Below are 22,805 nucleotides of genomic sequence, written 5' to 3' on the forward strand. Positions count from 1 at the left end.
TGGGGTAATATTATGCTGTAATTCTTTCACTGATCTCTCAGAGTATTTGTTCACAGTTTGTTTATTTGTATCATAAACTGAAGCTTGTTATTGGATTTGAATGAATCCTGTTGGTTTGTGCTTTATTGTTTTCTGCACTTTACATTGTTATATTTGTTCCAGATGTAGTTCAGAACCACAGCTGGAACATTTAGAGAGTAAATTTGACTGAACTGAAAGGCAGTGTGTGTCCTCACAGATTTATAAAAACTGACACAGGCTTGTGTAAGGTTTTTGTGTGATTTCAACATTTTTCAAATTATTCTAATGGTATAAAATTTAGCTTTTGAAGTTTTATTCTTCTAGGAGTCACAAAGTCATAAATGTTCAATACGATGATGATATTATTGATGAAGATGATGATGACTGTGTTGTAATGACGATGTTATGATGATGTTGATGAAACTGCCTGATAAGGATTTTAGAAGCAGGAGTTTTGCACTAAGGTTGATTTTTAAAGTCTGGACCACAGAAAAAAATGAAAAGGTATTAAATTAGATTAAAAGTGGTTGAATGGTTAAAATACTACTGCTAATGTCAAACAGACACCTTCTTTTTTAGTTCCAGTTTGGTCCCGTATTCTCTCAGTCTATAATTACTCTGGCATCCCATAATCTGTGCTCTGATTTACTTGTGATTTGATTGTGTATAACTTGAACCCAGAAATCTTTCTCAATAGGAATATGTTGTTTTTCAGATTTTCATTTCTAACAGATGCTTCAGCTTCATTGTTCATCAATAATGTTCTGTCTCCATCTAGTGGTGGAAACAACACTCCAACTTTTTCATCATTTGACATCAGACCACATTGTCTTCAGTCTGGTGAATTCCTGTAAATTAATTTTCACAGCTGTTCAGAGCAGCTCTCAGCTGAACTCTTGTCCTCTTCAGGTTGTGTTCCTGTTGGTCTGTTTGTGTTCAGGTTTTGTTTTTTGGTTGGTGGTTTTGTTCTCAGTGCAGCATCCCAGTCAAATAACAGAAAGCAACAATTGATGGTTTGATGCTGTTTATTTGATTTCTGTGCACTTCATTAAACCAATGTAAGAGATGAACAGAGAAGCTCCTGGGATTTTTCTGTCGAACTTGCTCTTTTTTAAAAAAAATTATTATAAATAATATTTTGCTTTCTTATATTGACTATGACATGACACGTAGAACAATATGCACAAAAGTATGAGAAAATAAATGCAAAAGTAGGAATTTACCTTCATCTAAGTCACATCTGAAGCAGCGAGGTGAGCGATTTGTTTTATTTGTGTAATTTAGATGGAGTGATGTAGAGCTGATGTAAAAATTTAACCCTTTCTCTGCACAGATCTTGAACTCTTAGAAACACCAAAGTTAACTCTACATGTCAAATTAATGTGGGTTATACATGCTACTTAAGAACATACCTTCTTAAAATTCTGAAAAAGTAGTGGAGATCTAGAAAGGTGATGGTTCTCATTGTTGAAGAAGGATACGTAACTACTCAGTTAAGGCTTTTGCATTTATTTAGAAAAAGGTCTGACGGCACTTTTCATTACATTTTTTGGATAAAACTCATGGCTTTACTCAAAAAAACCTTGTGTTTGAGTGTTTCATTTGAGGTCTCATGTAACAGCAACAACATCTGTTTAAGTTCATATTTGACAACACAACCTCTCAGGGGAATTATTCTCTGCTCAAAATCCATCCAATGTACTCCAGGTTTTGTTCGATCTTTTTCTGAAGGCCTTTTTTCCAAACGTGACTGAAAGTCTACTTATTAAAAACACAGGCTTAAAAGTCAAAACTTCTTATTAAAGACAGCAAGTAACTTGAGACTGTTAAACAGCCAGCTGTTATACAGGTTCATCATCACACTCAGCTCAACTTGAGCAGTCTGGAAAGGCACGGATCCACCTCACGGAGGGCAACAATTAGAACTGAGCTGGCTTCAGTTCCCTTTCTTCGTACTGTGTCGATCACGTGTCGAGCTTTGTTTGCTAATGTGTTTGTTCTGGCTGACTGCATTTCATCATCATTTATAACACTATGCTCAAGAAGTTTATCCAGAAGCTGGTCTAGAACAGGTTCAGTAATTCTTCTAACAAACTCTGTCCGAACCGAGCGCAGCCTCTTCTCTGCTGGGACGATGTCCCCTGCTGGGAGATTCCTCTGTAGATTTTCCCTTCTTGGACCTGGAAGACAACCAGAAAAAAGACTGTTGCTGCCACTTTTAAACAGATACCTTTTAGAAATGATGAACATTTTTACAAAATCTCCATGTGGCGGGGAGGGGCTATCCAGGTAGCCAGCAATATGGAAACAACTACTTTATAAAAAGAAAAGAAAAGTCCTCATTTAAGCCATTAGGTGTAAGCGTTTGCAAAAAAGCTTCTGTCTGGAGCAACAGTCTGTACCTCTTCCCTCCATGTTTGGGCATATTAATCACCTGTATGCCCATAAATCTGAGATGGCTAACTTCATGCTTACATTCATTAAAATGCAGAGCGACACGGCCACTTTTCACATAAACAGACACAGATATAACGCTCTGTTTCTTTAAAAGATAATTTATCTGAGATGTTTGAGAAAACATCTTTGTTAATAGCATACCTTTTATCCAAAATGTATTTCAAGAATCCTCAAACACTCTTCTAACTGTCTGGATGAAAAAAAATTTCATCCTTTGAATGATAAAGATTTTTAACCATTTTCCCAAATTTCGAATAGGTTACCTATCCAGGTAGCTGACGGGCTGCCATCTTTATTTTGATTCAGAAAGGTAGTGGGTTAAAAATCTTCTCCATCATTCAGCGGACCAAATATTTTTTCTTCCAGATTTATCTAAAATATATCTTTTTTCTTTCTTAAATACAACCTCTCAGAATTCTGTAACATTGTCTGAAGGCTGCATAACAAATCCAGAAGCGGATCTTTGATTCATTATTAGAGCAATAATGTCTTGTGGATTGTGGATTGTAACTGAGGTCTAAACTTTGACATGAGGTGAAGTGCTGCTGCAGCAAAGTGAAAGCTTTACCTGTCAGATACACATCACGTTTCCACACTGGTGTCCCCTCTTGGTCTTGGACCATCAAAGCCACTTTCTCTTGGTTTGTTGTGAGGAAAACCTCAAATGTTGGGTAGAAATTTGGTCCACACTTTGTATGAAATGGTGCACACTGAAAACCAGTAACAAAGTGTCATTTCACCAGTTGCAAAAAAAATTGTATCTAGTACTCTGATTGTGAATCTATTTTCCAAAAATGTACATATAATAATTAAGATTGTAACCATTGGAAGTGTTTCAGAACTGACTCACCTCAGGCTGAATTGTAGAGGCCTCAGGTTCACAGTGAACACTGTAACTTTGACCATAGATGAGATGACAGTCAGAGGAGATCCTGATGTACTCAGCTTCTCCTTGTTGGGCTTTAACCTTCAGTGATAAGACATTTTTATATGGTGTTTATTCTCAGATAGATAGACAATGATTTCTCTGCACTACTCATATTCTGTTCTTGAATATGCTGGACATCTATAGACAAATCTAGACGAATTGTACGTGGAAGTAAACAAGCTTCCATCACTGCGGTGGCAGAATATAACACTGTAATGTTTGTAAAGGATTTCCCTTTTTATCTGTCCAGGACATCCTGTAGAAGCAGTTCGATGTTGAAAATATAGATAAATTTATATGTTGTTAATTAAAGGTTTCTTGTAAAAATATCATTTCTGTTTTTTCAGAAAAACATGAAAAATATCTTGTTAAAACAAGAAAAGTTTGTAACAAAAAACTGAGCCACTATTTATTTTGTCATGGTGGCAGCAACACGCTGCCATATGGAATACCTAGATATTTAATTTTATATTAATCTAGCCCACTATTCAATATTCACACCACCATGAGTGACACTGTAACAGACAATAATGCCCTCTAGAGATAACCCAGAAAAACGAAAAACCCAACTAAAAACGAAAGAGCAATCTGAAGATTTCTAGTTCAGATTGGACAATCATATTATTCTTACCACAGCTTGAGAAGGTTTGATAACAGGTACAGAGGAGTGAGGTGTGGCTGACTGTTCAGCTTGTTGTGGAAACAGCTGTGGTTTAAAACATAAGTTCAGGTTGATGGTAAGCACATACTGTATGACAGGTAGTTTTACCTCTGTCAGAGGAATGTTGTCCTGCAGCAGAAATACATCGAGTATTCGATGATGTATGCATGGAGGTCGGAGGAACAGCAGAACCTGGCCACTAACTGTTGGTGTGCTGTTCAGAAACCTCTTAACGAGATCCCAGACCACACCATAGGCAGAGAGGTGAGGGATGTTCACAACCACATGAGTGTCTGTAATCTCCAGTGGCTCCAGGATGCTCATTCCATCATCAGTGATGTGGACGACAGACAGCAGACCTTCAGGGAGTGGAGCTGTGAAAACACAGATTTATTTTACTAACAACAACCTCCATATAATGTTAGTGCTTATTTTATTTGATTTCTAGGACACTTAGTCTGGTCGGTCAAATCATTCAACACGACTGTCAGCAATGTTAGGTGGAAATTTACTGAACACATTCATGCTCCCCAGATGATGAACCCTTTTATTTTCCTCTAACGCCACCCTCAGGACAATCTTTACATGTTTACCTCCACTGCTGGTACAACTCTAAGAACAGACAGAGTTTGTTCGTCTTGTGGCTGTAATGAACTCTGCAGCTTGTAGGGGTTGCTAAGAGGAGACTCATTATTGTTTTAATAAAACTCACTAACCACAATAATCAGCTTACCATCCATGGTTTCACAGTGTGGCAGCTGGAGCTGACTGAGAGCACCGTCAGGACTCTGGATGTTGAACAGCAGCCCTGCAGCCATCTTGCCAACTTGTTGTAGGAGGTTCTGATCCCATTGGACAGTCCTGTACAGTAGCTCTGCCTTCTGAGCCATAACAAACACCAGTCCAGTCAAAGTACACCGGAACACACCTGGACTTGGACACCTGACCCTGTAGGACACAGAGGAGCTGATTAAACAACACAAATACAAACTCATCCAGCCTTTTTCCTGGTTTGAATGAATAAAAACTAAAGAATGAATTTGCTGAACAAAATGTGCTATGACTGCCGCAGTGCTTAAAAAGCTGGAGAGCAAACTGAACTGCTGGACAAGAGGTGAGTGAGGCAGCAGCTGCAGGAGTATGAAGAGTATGAAAAGTGTTAAAAGTGAAGCGTAATCACTGAAAGGAGTTAACGAAGTTCAAGGATGAAATATTCTGCATGTTTTGGTTACCTGTATGAAATGTTTGCAGACTCAGTCAGCACTTCGGGTGTGAAGTCCTAAAATGCAGAAAGTGACAACATTAGTTACAGAAACTGACCACTAGGACATGATCCTCACTGCTTCAGTTTTTACTCCACCTTCACTCTGTACTGTTTTTCATCACTTGGTTTGATTATCACTAGTTCACATGTCTAAATGATCAGTTGCTCTTTAACTTTACACTGCTACATTGGACAGCAGCTGGTGCTTTCACAGATGAGGAGGTAGAAATGAATTAGGAGGAGTTTCTGATGGAGGAGGAAGGAGCAGAGAGTGAGAGGAGAGAAAACGAGGAGAGTTTAGATGTAAGGAGTATTAACCTCTGGAGGAACCTGAGTCTGATCAATAACAAATTAATAACAATTTTAAAGTAAAAAATTGACATTTGTATTGACTTTACCTGCCAGTAACTTGTTCCAGTCAGATTCTCCCTGCACACAAGCTGCTGCTTCTTCAACCTCTCTGGATCATCAGGATCCAGCTGATCCTCTCTGTTGTCCTCAGACACATTGAGGGTTGCGTTGGATGTGGACGGACCTGGTGGGAGATTAGAGCCATCGGATGTGGAGAAGAAGACACACAGCAGATGTTAAACTCACTTCTGGACATCCTTGTGGTCCAGTGGGTTAGACTCATACAGAAAGCTGCAACACAAAGTCCCAATTTAAGGCTGGACAGAGACTTTCGCTACATGTCTCCTGTAAGTCTCTACTGGAAAACCTTCCAGTAAAGTCAAAATGGCAAAGAAATACTGTAAAAAGGTTCAGACAAAGCACATCAGTCATTTTTCAGTCGAGACCACATTTGAACAAAAAAATTCCCAAAACCAAAGTTAAATTTGATTTACAAAGTGTCCATTAAGTGTTTTCACTGTATTATTTCAATCATTGCAGTGAAGAAAAGTGTCTTGTTTTGCACAAACTATCAACACAACAACATTTTAATTGTTGAATTAGGAGTCTTTGGACATTTGAACACAAGGACAAAACCCAAACTTAACACAGAAATGACTGCAAATCAAACTGAAGACCTTCTTGCAGTGAGACAACACATTGTCTTTCCCAACAGTCAAAACAGATCAGCACAAAGCAGAAGAAAATACCAGAAAATTCTAAAAATGTCTAATATTATAGTTCCCCAGAGTGCAAGATGATGTCTTCAAATGGGAAAATTTTCAGTCTGAATCTCTGATAAGTGATTAAACGCACTATGGTGCATTTAAAGTGGAATAAAAGCTGGTGGGCAGAGCTTAGTCAGAAACAGACTTCACAGGGACTTCATCTTGACTTCATCAAGATTTAATCGCAACTAGTTTTCTTTAGATGTGTATTTTGTCATGTCACAATCACACTTTGAACTGGTCATGGTCTCAACACTCACAGTCTTTATGTCTGTCAGGTGCAGCGCTGTTTCGTTTGTCCTCCACCCTGTAGGAATAAATACAAACACAGCAGTTATCTGGACTGTCTTATGAAGAGAGTTCAAACAATCAGACTGTATCTCTTTACTAAAGATAACTCTGGTGGTTTCACACAACCAACAAGCTGTTAATCATTATCTGGACTTTCAAATCTGACTATAAATAAATTTACCTGAAGTGGGGATTAATATGGACTTGTAATGCGTCCCAAAGTGCAAACATAGCCCAACAATATCAATATTTACACCCCAAGCTTTTGCCAATACATCACCCAGAAAATGTCCACTAAGGGGAGATCAAGTTCCCTTTTGAGTTAAATTTATACTCAAAAGATGCAAAAGTTCCTGCTTACATTAAGATAATTACTGAACTGCATTTCTGCTTTCAATAGAAACAGTCTCTTACTTTAAGTCTGAGGATCCAACTTCATCACTGAAGTCTAGAGGATAATGTTTGGAAACATCAGTGAATACTGGAGACTCTGATTTTTTCTCTTCCTCCACACAACCACTCATCGTGTAGTTTCCAGGCCATGTGACAGGTGAACCATCAGAATCAGAGATCCTAGACACAAATATACATTAATATATTTCAGTCAGAGAATCTTCAATCAGGGAATTGACCATTTATAGCAAATGATAATACAGTTAGAGTCGGAGGAAAGGGCTCTGCTTTTTGAGGGAGACTCAGTAGGAGAACGAATCCCCTCTTAACAAACATTAAATCTTAATTAAATCAGCTTTACTAAAAAAAATTCAGACATAAGGAGGAGGTTGGGTTGGTGGATACTAATCAGTGAGGGTCAGGTTGTTGACAGGGTAACAGTGTCAGTTTATGGGCGTCGCTGTATGAATGTATGAATATGAAAGGGTGGCGAAAGGTGAGCTGATGCCAAGAAGCTGATGAATGAGCTAACAATGATGAAGCATGAATAAAGCAGCTGATGCCAATCAGTTAATGAAAATGTGACTTCTGTGCTAATAAATGGACTCATCAACATGGACTGACTTCAACTCACTACTGACCTCAAAGTCTGAAGTCTACAGTGTGGATTCTCCAGAAAATCACGCAGCACCTTCACTTCTGATTCCCGCAGCTTGTTCTCTGTCAGATCCAGCTCTCTCAGGTAGGAGGGGTTGGACTTTAGAGCTGAGGCCAGAGAGGAACAGCTGATTTTTGACAAACTGCACCGACTCAATCTGAATAAAAAATAATGATGTAGATAAAAATAAATTTATAATCCAATTTGATGTGTTCAGGCTTTAAATGTGCAGTTGTTTGAGTGTGTTCTGAATGATCAACATCAGTGAACAGACATTATTCATGAAAGTAAACCAAAAAAAAAAATGTCTTTGGCAAGTAAACTTAATCAATTTAAAACAGATATTAGTTAATAGATATTCTGTATAGAGAAGTGACTCTTTACCAAAAATGACCAAGAAAAAATACTTTCACAACTAACAGTGGACATTTTCTACAGTTTCTTTAAGAATCAATCATCTTTTATAACTACAGACTAAATTTTCTACCTAAGAAAATTGAAATATAAAAAAATAAAAATAATAAAATTGACTGTATGGATGTATGTTATGTATGTACATATATATGGTTAAGTTGTTAAATATATAAGATCAACAATAGTAATAGACAGGCAGTGAACTGACCTCAGAGTCTCCAGTCTCCACTGTGGACTCTCCAGAAAATCACACATCAACTTCACCCCTGAATCCTGCAGCTTGTTGTGACTCATATCCAGCTCTCTCAGATGGGAGGGATTGGATTTCAGAGCGGAGACCAGAGAAGCACAGCTGATCTCTGACAAACTGCACCGACTCAATCTGAATAAAGAATAAATTATGTAGGTAAAAATAAATTTATAATCCAATCAGGAGGTGTTCAGGTTTTAAATGTGTAGTTCAGCATTACCCTGTGCTTTTCTCTCTTTATATCTCACCTCTTAGCCAAATGACGTGCAGTTGAGGATGATACTTAGCTGTATGTGCCTATGAAGGCTGATAATCATACTAAAATACTGTTGATCATAATAAAGAGTATGGTCTAGATCTGCTCCATGTGAAAAGTGCCCTGAGATGACTTTTGTTGTGATTTGGTGCTATATAAATAAAATTGTATTGAATTGAATTGAATTAAAATTACTAACTTAGAGGCCTGCTCGGCTGCTGTGAAAAATTGGGTGTCAATTAATTTCCTGCTTCTGAATTCAGATTAAATGTGATGCTGCTAGGAGCTTAACTAAAACAAGAAAATTAGACCATATTACACCAAATCTACTCTCCCTTTATTGGCTCTCTATCCTTGTTAGGTCAGACTTTAAGATGGTTTTGATTACTTATAAATCCTAAATGGGCATGCTCATTTGTACCCGTCTGATCTCCTTCAACCTTATAATCCATTCCGAGCTCTCCGCTCTCAAAATGCAAGGTGTCCAAATGCAAGGTGTCCCAGGAGTTAAAAAGAAGTCAGCAGGCAGCAGGGCCTTTTCCTATTTGGCATCCTTTCTCTGGAATTATCTTTTTGTCTGACTGTTGAGTCCTTTAAATTCATACTTAAAACTCATCTTTTTTTCCCTGAACCTCCAATTAGTTGCTTATTATTTGATTGCTTCAGGCCTTTGTAATTGTTAGCATTATATTTTTTGTTGGTTCGGTCTCAGTCTCAATGAATTTATTAAGCCTTATTAATTAAAAACTATGTCTGTCCTGCTTACAAGATTATTGTAAACATTCTGATAATCATTGCATTGCATCGCTCTAACCCTCTGTTTATTGGATGTCTTTATTACTTTTTTTCTCTGTGAAAGTCTTTTTTTGGGGCATTTTCTCTTATTTAGGGTATAAGGATAGAATATATTATACGCTGTACAGCTTGTAAAGCCCCTTGAGGAAGATTTAAGATTTCTGATATACTTAAATATATTTGCCATGACTTGACAGATGTGTCTCTTTACCAAAAACTACTATATAAACACAAATTTACTATAACAACAGTGGACATTTTTTATCTTTTATTTTATTCAGTCGCCTGTTAACTACAGACTAAATTTTGTGAAATAAGAAAAAATACTGAAAAAAGAAAAATGGATGTAAGCTATGTATGTACATCAAATAGTTTTGTTGTTAATTAAATATATAAGATCTAACAGTCAGTGAACTGACCTCAGAGTCTTCAGTCTACAGAGTGGACTTGATAGAAAATCACACAACAGCTTCAGTCCTGAATCCTGCAGCTTATTGTTGTAGCTGAACTCCAACTCTCTCAGATGGGAGGGGTTGGACTTCAGAGCTGAGACCAGAGAAACACAGCTGATTTCTGACAAACTGCACCGACTCAATCTGAATAAAGAACAAATGAAAAAAATCCATTTACAATCCAATCAGGTGTGTTCAGGTTTTAAATGTGTAGTTCAACATTACAATGTCCTAATCAATGAGCTTTTCTCTAAAATAAGCAGAATACCTTTGTCATTGTGTTATTGTGGATCATCATAATTTCAGCCTTCAACGAACATCATCTGAATGTCACCACAACTTTCAGACACAAATGTCAACACTGATTCATAAAATGTTGCTGAACTTCATAAAGACTGTAATTAGAGGAGCAATATCAAATCAAACATGTTGGACCAAAATCTGTTCATTACACAACCTTCTTCTTCCTGTATTTGGTATCTTAGAAGGTATCATGGATGTATTCAAAGATGGCACTGCGTTCATTCCTGTGAAAGTTGCTCAGTGGAAGTATGAGGTATTTTGGCTTCAGTATGAAACCAAGAAAGTATGCTACGTTTCTGCTTCCTCACACTTCTGCATTTTTGGTCCCATAGAGCATCCACAGCAGAGTCCTTCTCCACCCTGGTCGGTTGAGCAGAGCATGCATGTCTGAGACTTGTGCTGGCCCAGCTAGTTGACATGCCGACTTAAATGGGATAGAGTAATTTCATTATATGGCTCTTTTAGACTTTCAAAATGTTACTGGAATGAATGGATCAAATTCTGATAATAAAACAAGTCATTTCGTGGGGGCTGCTCAGAAAAAATGATCAACTGTTTTAAGTTGTAATTACACTATGTCAAAAGAGCTCCACAGTAAGAGAAGGTATGGTAATTAAAAAATGTAGCAGAAGAGGTTGACATCTATCTTCAAACAGCAGCAGATACTTGATATGTGTAACTCATATCAGTTTAAGCTAAACTTTAGAAGTAATTTTTACACAGAGCATCATAAATTTTGTCCTCCATCTCATAACACTGGACTCAGGTTATAAGGGGATTGCTTCAAAGACAGTGTGGACAGGAGAAACCACTACAGACACCAATAACTCCTTTAATGTACATACGAGCTGGTGAGTATTGTCCCAAAATAGGCTTGAAAAATATGTACCTACTTTTTGTTACTATACCAAATATCCAGATATTGTCCCAGAAATTTATGAACCAAAGATCTGGAGTTTTAGTCAAGGATTTTGAAAACTATTTTTTCTTCTTCAGGTTCTGTATTTCAGAACATTCAATTTGAACTAAAATAATGTATACTTCATTCTCAACTTTAATTTAAGTAAGTTTATGGCTGCCAATGGAACTGGTACACTGGAATTTATTGATGATATCACTGCTGATAGAAGCAACAGGATGCAAAGGTATATGGGAGCATTCTGTATGCTCAGATTCAGCCAAATGCATCAAAACTAATTGCACCGCATTTCATCACTCAGCAGGACAACAATCCTAAACATATATCCAAAGCAACCAAAGAGATTTTCAGGGTGAAGTGGTGGAATATCCTTGACTGGCCAAGTTGATCACCTCATCTCAATCTGATAGAGCTGCATTCCAGTTGCTGAAGAACAGACTGAAGGCAAAGAGCCCACAACAAGCAAGAACTGAATGTGTCTGCAGTGAAGACCTGGGAGAACATCAGGGAGAATATGAAGAATTTGCCATGGGTGTTCCCTGGCCTGGGCACTCAGGGCTGCAGCCCCAATGACTTTTTCATTAGATTGATATAGACTTCTTTGCATTGCAATATAGCCAGCTAAACCATTAGCAGTGATAGCTTAGTTGTGCCTCCCCTTGGCTAGTGACACCAAACTAGCCTAGTCTCGTGTTAAATTATGAAACTTTAGTCGTTTGAGTAGTTAGCTTTTTTCAACTCTCATTCATGAAATTGCCATTGTATCATGGGTTTTGAGGATTTTCCATCATGTAGGCCAAGTAATAATGGCAGTGGGTATCTGATGTGACGCTCATTTTGGAAGAGACATTTGAGTGGCTAAAATATTCATGTGCAGATTTTATGGTAATTCAAATTCAAACCCTTCCTTCCATCTCCAATTTGCACATTTTTTAAAGGTGCATTGTGTAGAATTTAGTGGCATCTAGTGGAACAGACTTAGCAGAAATGGAATATAATATTTATAAGTATGGTTTAATTAGTGTATAATCACCTGAAAAAAAGAATCGTTTTGTTTTCGTTACCTTAGAATGAGCCCTTTATATCTACAAAGGGAGTTGGTCCCCTCCCACGGAGCCAGCCATGTCGCACCACCATGTTTCTACAGTTGCCCAGAACGGACGAAACCAACACTGGGTCTAGAGAGGGCCTTTTGCATTTTTCGCTAGTTTTGTGGCTACTGTAGGTTCTCTTACATGCTTTACAGAGCCTGAATAACAAAATAGGTGTAATTGTCGGTCTGACTGAACTGTACATACTTCAGAGTCTCCAGTCTACAGTTTGGACTCTCCAGTCCAGCAGACAGCAGTTTCACTCCTGAATCCTGCAGGTTGTTTTCGCTCAGATCAAGCTCTCTCAGATGGGAGGGGTTGGACTTCAGAGCTGAAGCCACAACTTCACAGTGAGTCTCTGAGAGTCCACGGTGAGACAGTCTGTCATGACACACATATACAACATATTTTGTAATAAAAGAGGACACTTTATAGTTACTTCATGCATTTGATGACAAAACAGTTTGACGTTTCCTGTTTTGATTAATATCTTTTCACATCAGTGGTCCAGCTAATCGAATCTCACTGTCTGATATGAAACAATAATTCTCATCACTCCCTTGCATACCTGCAGACTTTTAATCTTTGTTTTGCCTTGCAGATGAAGGCAGAGAAAATGGAGTTACAGTGAGACTTCCGTAATGTGCATGTGTCTATGTGATCTAATCCCATTTCAGTATCCATAAAGTTAGCATGAGGCCATCTTGATTAGAAACCCATTTTAATAAATAATCAATTTGGAGGTTTCAGAACTTACGATTTAGCAACCTTTCATAATCTTCTAAATCTAAATAATCAAAACCCTAATAAAAATAATCTTATGATGTTTATACAATGTAAGTAGCACCATAAATTGGAGCAGGTTTTTTTTACTCCATGTTCTTAAGAAGAAAATGTGGCATCCCCTAATATTCCCCATGCTCACTATTAAATGGCTCACAGACATTGTGTGAAAGCAATGTTCTAGGCCTTCAGTAATCTCCTTTAAAAAATGATACAGATGTTCTTTTAAACTGTCAAATATAGTGGTAAAACAGAATCTGTTGGATTATTAGTAGAACACTATTTTAACAATAGTATTCATTTAAAATAATAATTTATATTTAGTTATATATGTAAAGTACTAATTTACACTGATTTATAATGTTAATCACATCTGGACTTACTGAGCCCTTCTGCAGTTCCTCACAGCTGGGATCAGTCTCCGTCGTCCCTCCTCTGATGTGTTGTACTTCTCCAGGTCCAACTCATCCAGAACCTCCTCTGACATCTGCAGCATGTAGGCCAGAGCTGAGCAGTGAATATCAGAGAGTTTCTTCTCTGATCTGTTCTCTGACTTCAGGAACTCTTGGATCTCCTGATGTACTGAGCGGTCATTCATCTCCATCAGACAGTGGAAAATGTTGATGCTTCTGTCAGGAGAGATATCGTACATGCTCATCTTCTTTAGGTCGTTGATGACTTTCTGGATGATTTCTGGACTGTTCTCTGTCCAACCCAGCAGGCTTCCCAAGAGACTCTGGTTGGACTCCAGAGAGAGGCCATGAAGGAAGCGAACAAACAGATCCAGTTGGCCATTTTTACTTGTGAGAGATTTCTCCATGGCTCCCATCAGAAACACATCCAGGGATGAGTCACGGTTATCAGTGTTTCTGAAATAAGCAGAAGTCCTCTCGAGGAAAGACTTTGGTTTTGATTCCCTGTGTTTGTAGTTTTTTCCCAGGAAGTCCTCCAGTACCTCTGTGTTGCTGTTGTTGTAACAGTGGTACATGTAGACTGCAGCCAGAAACTCCTGAACGCTCAGATGAACAAAACAGTAGACTGTTTTCTGGAAGATCACACTTTCTCTTTTGAAGATCTCTGTACAAAATCCTGATAACACAGAGGCCTCTGTGACATCAAGACCACACTGCTCCAGGTCTTCTTGATAGAACATGATGTTTCCTTTCTCCAGATGTTCAAACGCTAGCCTCCCCAACTTCAGAAGAACTTCCCTGTCAGCCTCCGTTAGCTCCTGTGTACTCTCATGTGCCTCATCATACTTGTGCTTCTTCCTCTTTGTCTGAACCAGCAGGAAATGTGAGTATAGGTCAGTCAGGGTCTTAGGCAGATCTCCTCTCTGGTCTGTAGTCAACATGTGCTCCAGAACTTTAGCAATGATCCAGCAGAAGACTGGGATGTGACACATGATGTGGAGGCTCCTGGTTGTCTTGATGTGTGAGATGATTCTCCTGGACAGCTCTTCATCACTGAATCTCCTCCTGAAGTACTCCTCCTTCTGGGCATCAGTGAAGCCTCGTACTTCTGTTACCCTGTCAACAAATGTAGGGGGGATCTGATTGGCTGCTGCAGGTCGGGAAGTTATCCAGATGAGAGCTGTGGGAAGTAGCTCCCCCTTGATGAGGTTTGTCAACAATGTGTTGACAGATGATGTCTGTGTGACATCAGACACGACCTTCCTGTTCTTGTGGAAATCCAATGAGAGTCTGCTTTCATCCAGGCCATCAAAGATGAACAAAACTGTACAGACAGCAAGCTTCTCTGCTGTGACCTTCTGTAATGTTGGATGGAAATCATGGATCAGCATGAGAAGACTGTACTGCTTATCTTTGATCAAGTTCAGCTCCCTGAACGAAAGCAGAATCACCAGACTGACATCTTGGTTTTCCAAGCCCTCTGCCCAGTCCAGAGTGAACTTCTGCACTGAGAAGGTTTTTCCAACTCCAGCAACGCCATTTGTCAGAACAACTCTGATGTGTCTCTCTTGGTCAAGTAAGGCTTTAAAGATGTCATGACACTTGATTGGAGTGTCAGGGAGGGTCTTCATCTTGGAAGCTGTTTCAAGCTGCCACACCTCATGCTGGGTATTAACCTCTTCACTCTGACCCTCTGTGATGTAGAGCTCAGTGTAGATCCTGTTGAGGAGGCTTTCACTTCCTGCTTCATCAGTTCCTTCAGTCACATGTTGACATCTCCTCCTCAGACTTCTCTTATGTTCATCTAAAACATCCTGCAGACCAACATCCACTGTAACACAATAACAAAAGGTCTCATCAAAAATGTATTTGACTGACAGATAATCTAATGTTAGTTTTCAGTAGCCAAATGATAATAATAACAGTGAGTAAACAGGAAAGACGATGAAGAGTTTAGATTTGTATGTAGAAAAAAATCAAATTGGCATGAGGATCAGCAGACAGATCTACATTCTTACTTTGTAAAGTGCTAGTTTGACTGTCTTTCTGCAGTCCAGGTCTCATTCTGGATCTTTTTCCACACTGGGGACAGGAGGAGTCGTCTGATGAAGTAGACTGGTCCCAGTATGAGGTGATGCACTGTCTGCAGAACCAGTGTCCACAGCTGGTAGGGACCGGATCCCTCAGGGCGTGATGACACAAAGAACAGCAGGACAGCTGCTCCTCCAGAATCCTTAAAACATTGTAGAAACAGATGTGGATTTATAGTCTGGTTACCTCAGCCTCAGCTCAGGTGGCAGATTATCATGATGATTGATAGGTAGGAAGGCGGAGCTAGGGGTGCATTCCAACCTATAGTTCTTTTACTTTTTGCTGAGCAGCAGGGAACCTTTCTTTGTTGCACTTAAATATCTACTTAACTCTTTCAGATTGTAACTTGTAAATCTTTACTGTGACTTTAGCTTCAGATGTGTAAATATTTTTGGTGAACTCAAACATGGTTCTTCAGGTGTTCTGTGGCAGAAATATCATCATAATTTCTGATTACAAAAACAGGTTAAGATCTATTTGGTTAAATAGTAACTACACTAGCCCATTATGGCCTCTCAATTTCAAAATTCAGGCCCTCTAATAAGTGTGCTGGTGGTCGTTTTGGAAATTATTGCTCTGTTAATAAAATTTGAATACTTATAGTAGCTTTGATGTCTACCATGTGGGCGTTGATTGACAGCTGTGATTGACACTTGGCTGATCTGCTGCTGTCCCCGGCTCGAACTCGCACTGAGTCGGACTACTGTTGCAAAATCTCACTATGTTTAATGTTACTTTATAACGATACCTGCCATGTTAGCACAACTCAGCGAAATAATCTAATGTTAGCCCAAGTGTGCACCACTCCGTGACCACTCCATGTTCTCAGTAAGCTTGTGTTCATTTTGATCAGGGGTAGCAGGTCGTGTTTCAGAGCATGTAAGGCAACATCCTGCACTCCTTATTTGGAAGGTTCGATGGAAAAGATGGCACCGACCATATACTGCAACTCTGGGCTTCAAACCAGCTCCAATGCAAACCAATGGGTCATTTACATCTACATATACCAGTGTTTCCCCTATATTCATTACATTTTGCAGCAGCGCACCGCTGCTGCAAAAAATAATGAGCGCCACTGCTAAAATTTCACACGATCATTAACATGAATTTAATATGATTAAAGAGTAGCATAGCTCTGTTAAGGAATAGGGCAGTGCATAATGTGTGTGCATTGTAAGTGTGTGATTGAGTGAGTGGAGAGAGCAAATAAATGCAAGCGGAGCAGAGGAAAAGGTTAGCAGTAAGTTGTCTATGTGGCAGTAAATGTACAGTACAGGCTACAGTGTATCAGTTAATAAATACTGCAGCTTCTCAAGACCAAGAAAAGACTAAAGTCTATTGAAGGGGGTTAGCCCCAAGGTTAACAACAATGCATTAGCCTAACCTGACCAGGCTCATGTAAGGTGGACTGACTTTTAAGGTAGACCAGCAATTCTCATTTGAGTGTCAATTTTAGCCGCTCTTAAACAGAGAACGGAGAAATGTCTGGCTGCTAAGTGTCTTCCAAGTTTTTGATCAGCCATCCCCACCCCCACCCCCACCCCGGACAGCGCCACCCCTGCCACCCCAAAACAGTCAACCTAGAGGGAACACTGTATACAGTCTATACTAATTACCCTTTAAACAGTTTCCGTACCAATAGTTCTGCTTCATGAATGGAAATCTTATATCATAGCATTTTCTCTTCCTTATAACTAAATCATCTTTGATCACATCAGTTTACAGTAGACACAGTCTCTTATTTTGTGTCTGAGGGTCCAGGTTCATTACTGAAGAATGGAGGCTCTTCTTTAGAATAGTCACTCTTCATAGAAAGACAACTGGATACTGGAGACTCTGCTCTCTGTCTTTGTTACTGACTTCTGGAAACAGCAAAAGGTTTTTAGTCACATTATATAAATACTGTTAAAATATCTAAAGGACAAAGGGTCTCTCAGTTCACAAATGAATGTCACTGTCAATAGTCCGCTAGAGATAAAGCTTGTAGCAGTTTTCTCACTTTGTGTCTGAGGGTCCAGGTTCATTACTGAAGAATGGAGGCTCTTCTTTAGAATAGTCACTCTTCATAGAAAGACAACTGGATACTGGAGACTCTGCTCTTTGTCTTTGTTGCTGACTTCTGGAAACAGCAAAAGGTTTTTAGTCACATTATATAAATACTGTTAAAATATCTAAAGGACAAAGGGTCTCTCAGTTCACAAATGAATGTCACTGTCAATAGTCTGCTAGAGATAAAGCTTGTAGCAGTTTTCTCACTTTGTGTCTGAGGGTCCAGGTTCGTTACTGAAGAATGGAGGCTCTTCTTTAGAATAGTCACTCTTCATAGAAAGACAACTGGATACTGGAGAATCTGCTCTCTGTCTGTTGTGCTGACCTCTGGAAAAAACAAAAAGTTTTATTCACATTATATAATCACTGTAAAATGACCAAAAGACCAAAGGGTCTCTCACTTTGTGTCTGAGTGTTGAGTTGAGATTTCTTTATGAGAAACACTCTTTGGGCCCTATTTTTGTGCTGACACAGGGCGCAAATCTGCCACTGTCACCCCTATTTTGAAAAAAAACAACAACACTAGGCTCCTCAGAGTAAAAAATTCTCAGATGTTCCTATGTTTCTAAAACAATTGAACAAACTGCTTTAATTGTCTGCATCCTCCTCCAGAAGAACCTCTTTGATCCCTACAGGGTTTCCCTCACAAAGTAGAGCCAAGTTTCTCACCTCTGTCCTCATACACCTGGACCTGTCTGCTGCTTTCAAACCATCACATCTCTTAGCCTTAAAGTCCAGATGAAATGTCATTTTGAGAGTATATAACTTCCGCACAACTGAACTGCCCCATTTTGTCAACTTGCTCAGATTTTGTTGAATGGACATTTTTCCTTTATTTTTGTGCCTCTGCTATTGGTAAGTAGGCTACATAGTTAAAGGGTTTCTTTATTTGTTTTAATTGTGTTTATTATTGACATACAATTAGGAGTCTGCATAGGGTGTTTTATTTTGAGAATTGACCAGATGCTCTGTGCTGTTTCTGTGTCTGACTTCCTGCCCGGCTCGATCTGCTCTGTGCAGCTTGATGTGTCATCCATCAAAAATACACTAGATGCATGTTTAGCGGAGAGCCTTTTCTGGGATGCTTTTGAAACACGCTGCAGTGTGTCTGGTGGAATCATAAGCATTGACTGGAGTGGATGTCATCAGCTCCGGTGGCTACATTTTATGTTTTTGGGACTCTATTTTTGTTCGAGGCGAATACACTTCTAAACTCTAGTTTCTATGGAGCTTGAATGTAAGTCTGTTTGGACAAAAGTGCCTGCCAAATTAATATAATGAAATGTGATATCTTACATTGTGTCTGAAGGTTTTTCTTTGGATCGGTCACTCTTCATAGACTGATAACCAGATTCTGCAGACTCTGATCTGTCCTTCCCCTCCTCCACACAATCACTCATCTTCTGGACTTCAGTCAATCTGAGAGGTAAACCAGAAACACTGATTGTGAGGTCAGCTCTCCTGGTTAAATCATCATTACAAAATATGAACAACTGTGTTAGAAAATATCTGGTTACATGTCACTCAGTGCAATGATGTGACTCATTGACGTGTTTTTACATGTTTTAACAACAAGTGTTGCAACAATATAGTGTACTGCAGTGCTGTACTATTTTGGTGTCTAATAAACCTTTAAACTCAGATCTGTTACTTAAACTGGCCGTCATAAATTGTATTCCATTGTCTCACAAATACCTGAGACAATATGATAAAAGGTGTTAACTAGTCAAAACACTAACCATAACCAACTGTGATAGTTGCCGAACCATAACCAGACCTTCATGTACAGTAGTTGTGTACTCGTCCATTATGTTGTTAACAACAGTGGCACTGACATGAAAACATGGTAAAAATGTTGTTTAATTAAGAGCATGAAAGAAACCTTACTGGCATCTCTACACTGTAGTACTACGGCGTACACTGTAGTACCGTTTTGTCCAGCCCCAGTTGTGTAGTTATATTAACAGTAGCAGTAAGAATAATACTGGCAGTAATAGCAACAGTTGCAGTGATACTAGTACCACTAACAGTAGCATTAATACCAGTAGCACTAACAGTGATATAATAGTAACGGTAATACTATTGGCACAAGTAAACCAGTAACCTGACTACAAACTAAGAACACAAGATTCAAGACAAACAAGTCTGTACAACACATCCAGTAGTGAGAAAACAAGGTAACTATAAAAAAAGCAAGGGTCATTACTTCACTGTATAGTGCATGAACACACATGGTGTCACACTCTATGCTAGATTTATAACAGAATGGAGCTTCTGTGACTGAGGTTAGTAACAGACTAATGTTAGTTAATTAGTTAAGCTGTGATAATACTCAAACTAAATAAACTCTGAGCCTGTTAATGTTATTTAACGTAATCTACAGTTTTTGATAGAGTGAGCAGGTGGACAGCAGGGCAGCAGACAGATGGGATTACAGCCCAGGTGTTGATTTTATCACAGCAGAGACTGTTTCATTCATAATTACGATGCATTATTTTCTGATGATCGAGTTAATAGTTTCTGATAGCCATGAAATGTATGCCTTTGTTATTTTATAGCTAAGGGCTAATTTATTATTATTATTGTTATTATTATGATTATTTAAAGTCTGGCAGCAAGCAGAGCATTATAACGTTGGTATTATGACGTAATGACCCTTTCTTCATTCATAGGTTCCTTGTGATAGACGAGGAAGTTCTCTTTGGCTTGAAATATATTTTAAATGCTGTCACCTTGACACAGATGTGCTTCTTGACTCCAACATGAAGCACAAAATAGAGTTTGAATCTCGAATTCATGAGTCAAGAGAAAGATTTTAAGTCTCTCAATAGCATGGCAAATTGTGAAAATGTACTTTGAATCAAACACAAAAATGTCTCCAACAAACGTCTTCCCTCTACAGTCCACAGAGCTCAGACTCTGAACAGAACAGACTCTGAGACTTTGAACATAAATAGTACTGTGGTGTTAATACTCACCTTGCCTTTTACATCCTGATTTCCTCCTTTTGCTCTTTGGATTGTAAAATGGAGTCTGTTGACTGCATGTTTCCTCCCCTCAGAGCTGCTCCTCCCCTCTACATCACACGTCGTGTACTGCAGTTCTATGGAAGATTCAACATGCCTAAACAAAAGATATCAAACAAAAAACAAAATAAAATACTATAAACATTATATTGTGGATTTCTTTTTTAGGTAGGTATTTACAGTGTTAATAATTGTCATAATTGAATAAAACATATTAAAAGGACTATCATGAGTTAAATTAAACAATAAATTATTTTTCATTGGGACATGAGTTTCTATGCCACATTAAAATCAAACCACAACAGAAAACTAAGTGAAAAGGTTTAATGTATTTCAATGTTATCCGGCAGAGAGAAGCATAGACCCGCAAATACAAAATACATCACTGCCATTAGTTTTCATGAGGAGGTGCACAGGAGCTTTTTTGAAATGAAAATGGCAATTTGATTTCAAAGAATTTAAAGAGAAAAGGCTAAATAATTGTCATTTTAGCATTGATTTTCTTTTCGTTATGACACAGCTAATACATACATAATTTTAATCAGTTTTCATTTAGATATTCTGAATCTTCCATACAGCACTGCAATGATTAGGAGTCTGATAAACCTTTAAAACTAAAAAGGAGAAAACAGTAACTTAACTTCTGAGTTAAGATATGATCAGAGTTTACTCCTCCACACATCTCTTTGGCTTGACTTCCACATTCTATTATTTCCCCCAGACAAAGCACATAATAAAAATGTTCCTACCTGCAAAACATTCTTGTGCAGCCTAATAGTAATAGTGACACTAATAATAGTCATAACACTTTAAGTAGCAGTAATAGTGGAGGCATTATCACTAACTTTATCGGTAAATTACAATTAATAATTTAATTGATTGAAAATACATTAATCAACAACCTAGAAGATAAGGGACATATCAACATGGTAGATCGGCCAGGCAGATATATTATTATCAGTCTCATCAAGTCGTGGTCAGGCTATCTTAACAATTGGAGAGACAGTAACATTAACAGAAGCAGTAGCAGTAAAATTACCATCACTGCTACTCATTGAAAGAAAGCGTTTAGAGTTGGGGTTTGGTGGATCTGTGTAATTTGTTAACCGGGACATCAGTCACAGTCAATTTGACATTCATACTCTCTAATTTTCACTCGCGCCATAGGCTGTTGTAAAGGAGAGCACCACTGCAACTGCAGCAGGCTGAAGTCGACTAAACACAGCAGAGTACAGTGATGAAAAGATCTGCATTTGATCAGCTTTATTTTAGTTGATATTGATTATTTATATGTCTGGATCAGCTCTAAGTAGCAAATGCAGCAATAATAACAGTAGCAGTAACAGGGGTAGAGCAGCGATTTTAAAAGTGTGGGGGTTCTAGAGGTGGGACATGAGGACAGCAACCCCCCACCTTCGAGCCCTGTTCCAGTCTCAACATGCAAAATCAAAATGAATGCCATGCATTTCAACAATTTTTTCTACTGCTCTAGTTGTAACCACTGCTTCAGCTTACCATAAAAAAATACTGGGACCATATGAGTGTAACAACTCAGGAGAATTTATTTAGGGTCTGGTAGCAGTTTAGTACTTACATCCAGTTATTTGTATTAATTGCTGTACTGAAGCATTGCTATCTTTATTATGCTTAAGATAATCACATCAGTATCTTTACCCTACTTCCTTACATACCTTATAGACATGAAATGAAAGGAAACTAACACTTCCATTAAAATAAAATGGATAGTTATAGATGCAAAACAAATTGGACCCTGGTAACAAATCAGTATCAGTAAAGAGTCATTTCTGAGTCCATGGACTAGTACAACCTAAACTGTCTTCAATTTTTTTTTAAAAAAAGTGTCTCTTTTAGTAGGAATCCAAAGGGGACCTTTAATTGTCTTTAATTGTTGTTCAGGAGGTTGTATAGCAGCAGCTGTCAGTTCCTCTCCAACAGCCACAGGGAACAAGCTGTCCCTCTTCATCTGAGGTCCTCCTCAAAGCTTACAGGAGAAAATCACATAAGCAGGTGATTTGAGGCTAGTGAGTGCAAAGAGTGAGCAACTAGCTCTCACAGGTCACAGCTACAACCATCTGAACCCTTTTTAAGCTCAATAATAGATAGTAATATTACTGTGGTCTAGCTTTAATACACAGTGCAAGCTATAGCTCA

At 38.5% G+C, this 22,805-nt stretch overlaps 2 protein-coding genes across 5 annotated transcripts in view; one reads left to right on the plus strand and one right to left on the minus strand.

Annotated features, from left to right (window-relative positions):
• Positions 1-22,805, plus strand: part of LOC122972223 (NACHT, LRR and PYD domains-containing protein 12-like) — a 120,841-nt gene that overhangs the window by 50,426 nt on the left and 47,610 nt on the right. The gene's annotated exons all lie outside the window — the stretch shown is intronic.
• LOC122972225 (protein NLRC3-like) lies at positions 1,772-19,051 on the minus strand. 4 transcript variants are annotated; one of them, XM_044339156.1, is made up of 19 exons: positions 18,904-19,051; positions 17,815-17,934; positions 17,558-17,677; positions 17,301-17,405; positions 15,486-15,700; positions 13,438-15,298; positions 12,479-12,652; positions 9,926-10,102; positions 8,414-8,587; positions 7,775-7,948; positions 7,155-7,313; positions 6,710-6,756; positions 5,730-5,866; positions 5,300-5,346; positions 4,801-5,015; positions 4,176-4,441; positions 3,329-3,445; positions 3,047-3,188; positions 1,772-2,201 (listed from the first exon to the last, which is right to left on the minus strand). In XM_044339156.1, the coding sequence occupies exons 1-19, from the start codon at positions 19,005-19,007 to the stop codon at positions 1,885-1,887; spliced, it is 4,671 nt and encodes a 1,556-aa protein (XP_044195091.1). In that variant the 5' UTR covers positions 19,008-19,051; the 3' UTR covers positions 1,772-1,884. The 4 variants fall into 4 exon arrangements, with proteins under 4 accessions (XP_044195091.1, XP_044195092.1, XP_044195093.1 ...); XM_044339157.1 differs by lacking the exon at positions 17,301-17,405 and having other exon boundaries at positions 18,904-19,050; XM_044339158.1 differs by lacking the exons at positions 17,301-17,405; positions 17,558-17,677 and having other exon boundaries at positions 18,904-19,050.

The sequence above is a fragment of the Thunnus albacares genome, chromosome 21 (genome assembly GCF_914725855.1).
Source record: "Thunnus albacares chromosome 21, fThuAlb1.1, whole genome shotgun sequence".
Classification (NCBI taxonomy): Eukaryota; Metazoa; Chordata; class Actinopteri; order Scombriformes; family Scombridae; genus Thunnus; species Thunnus albacares.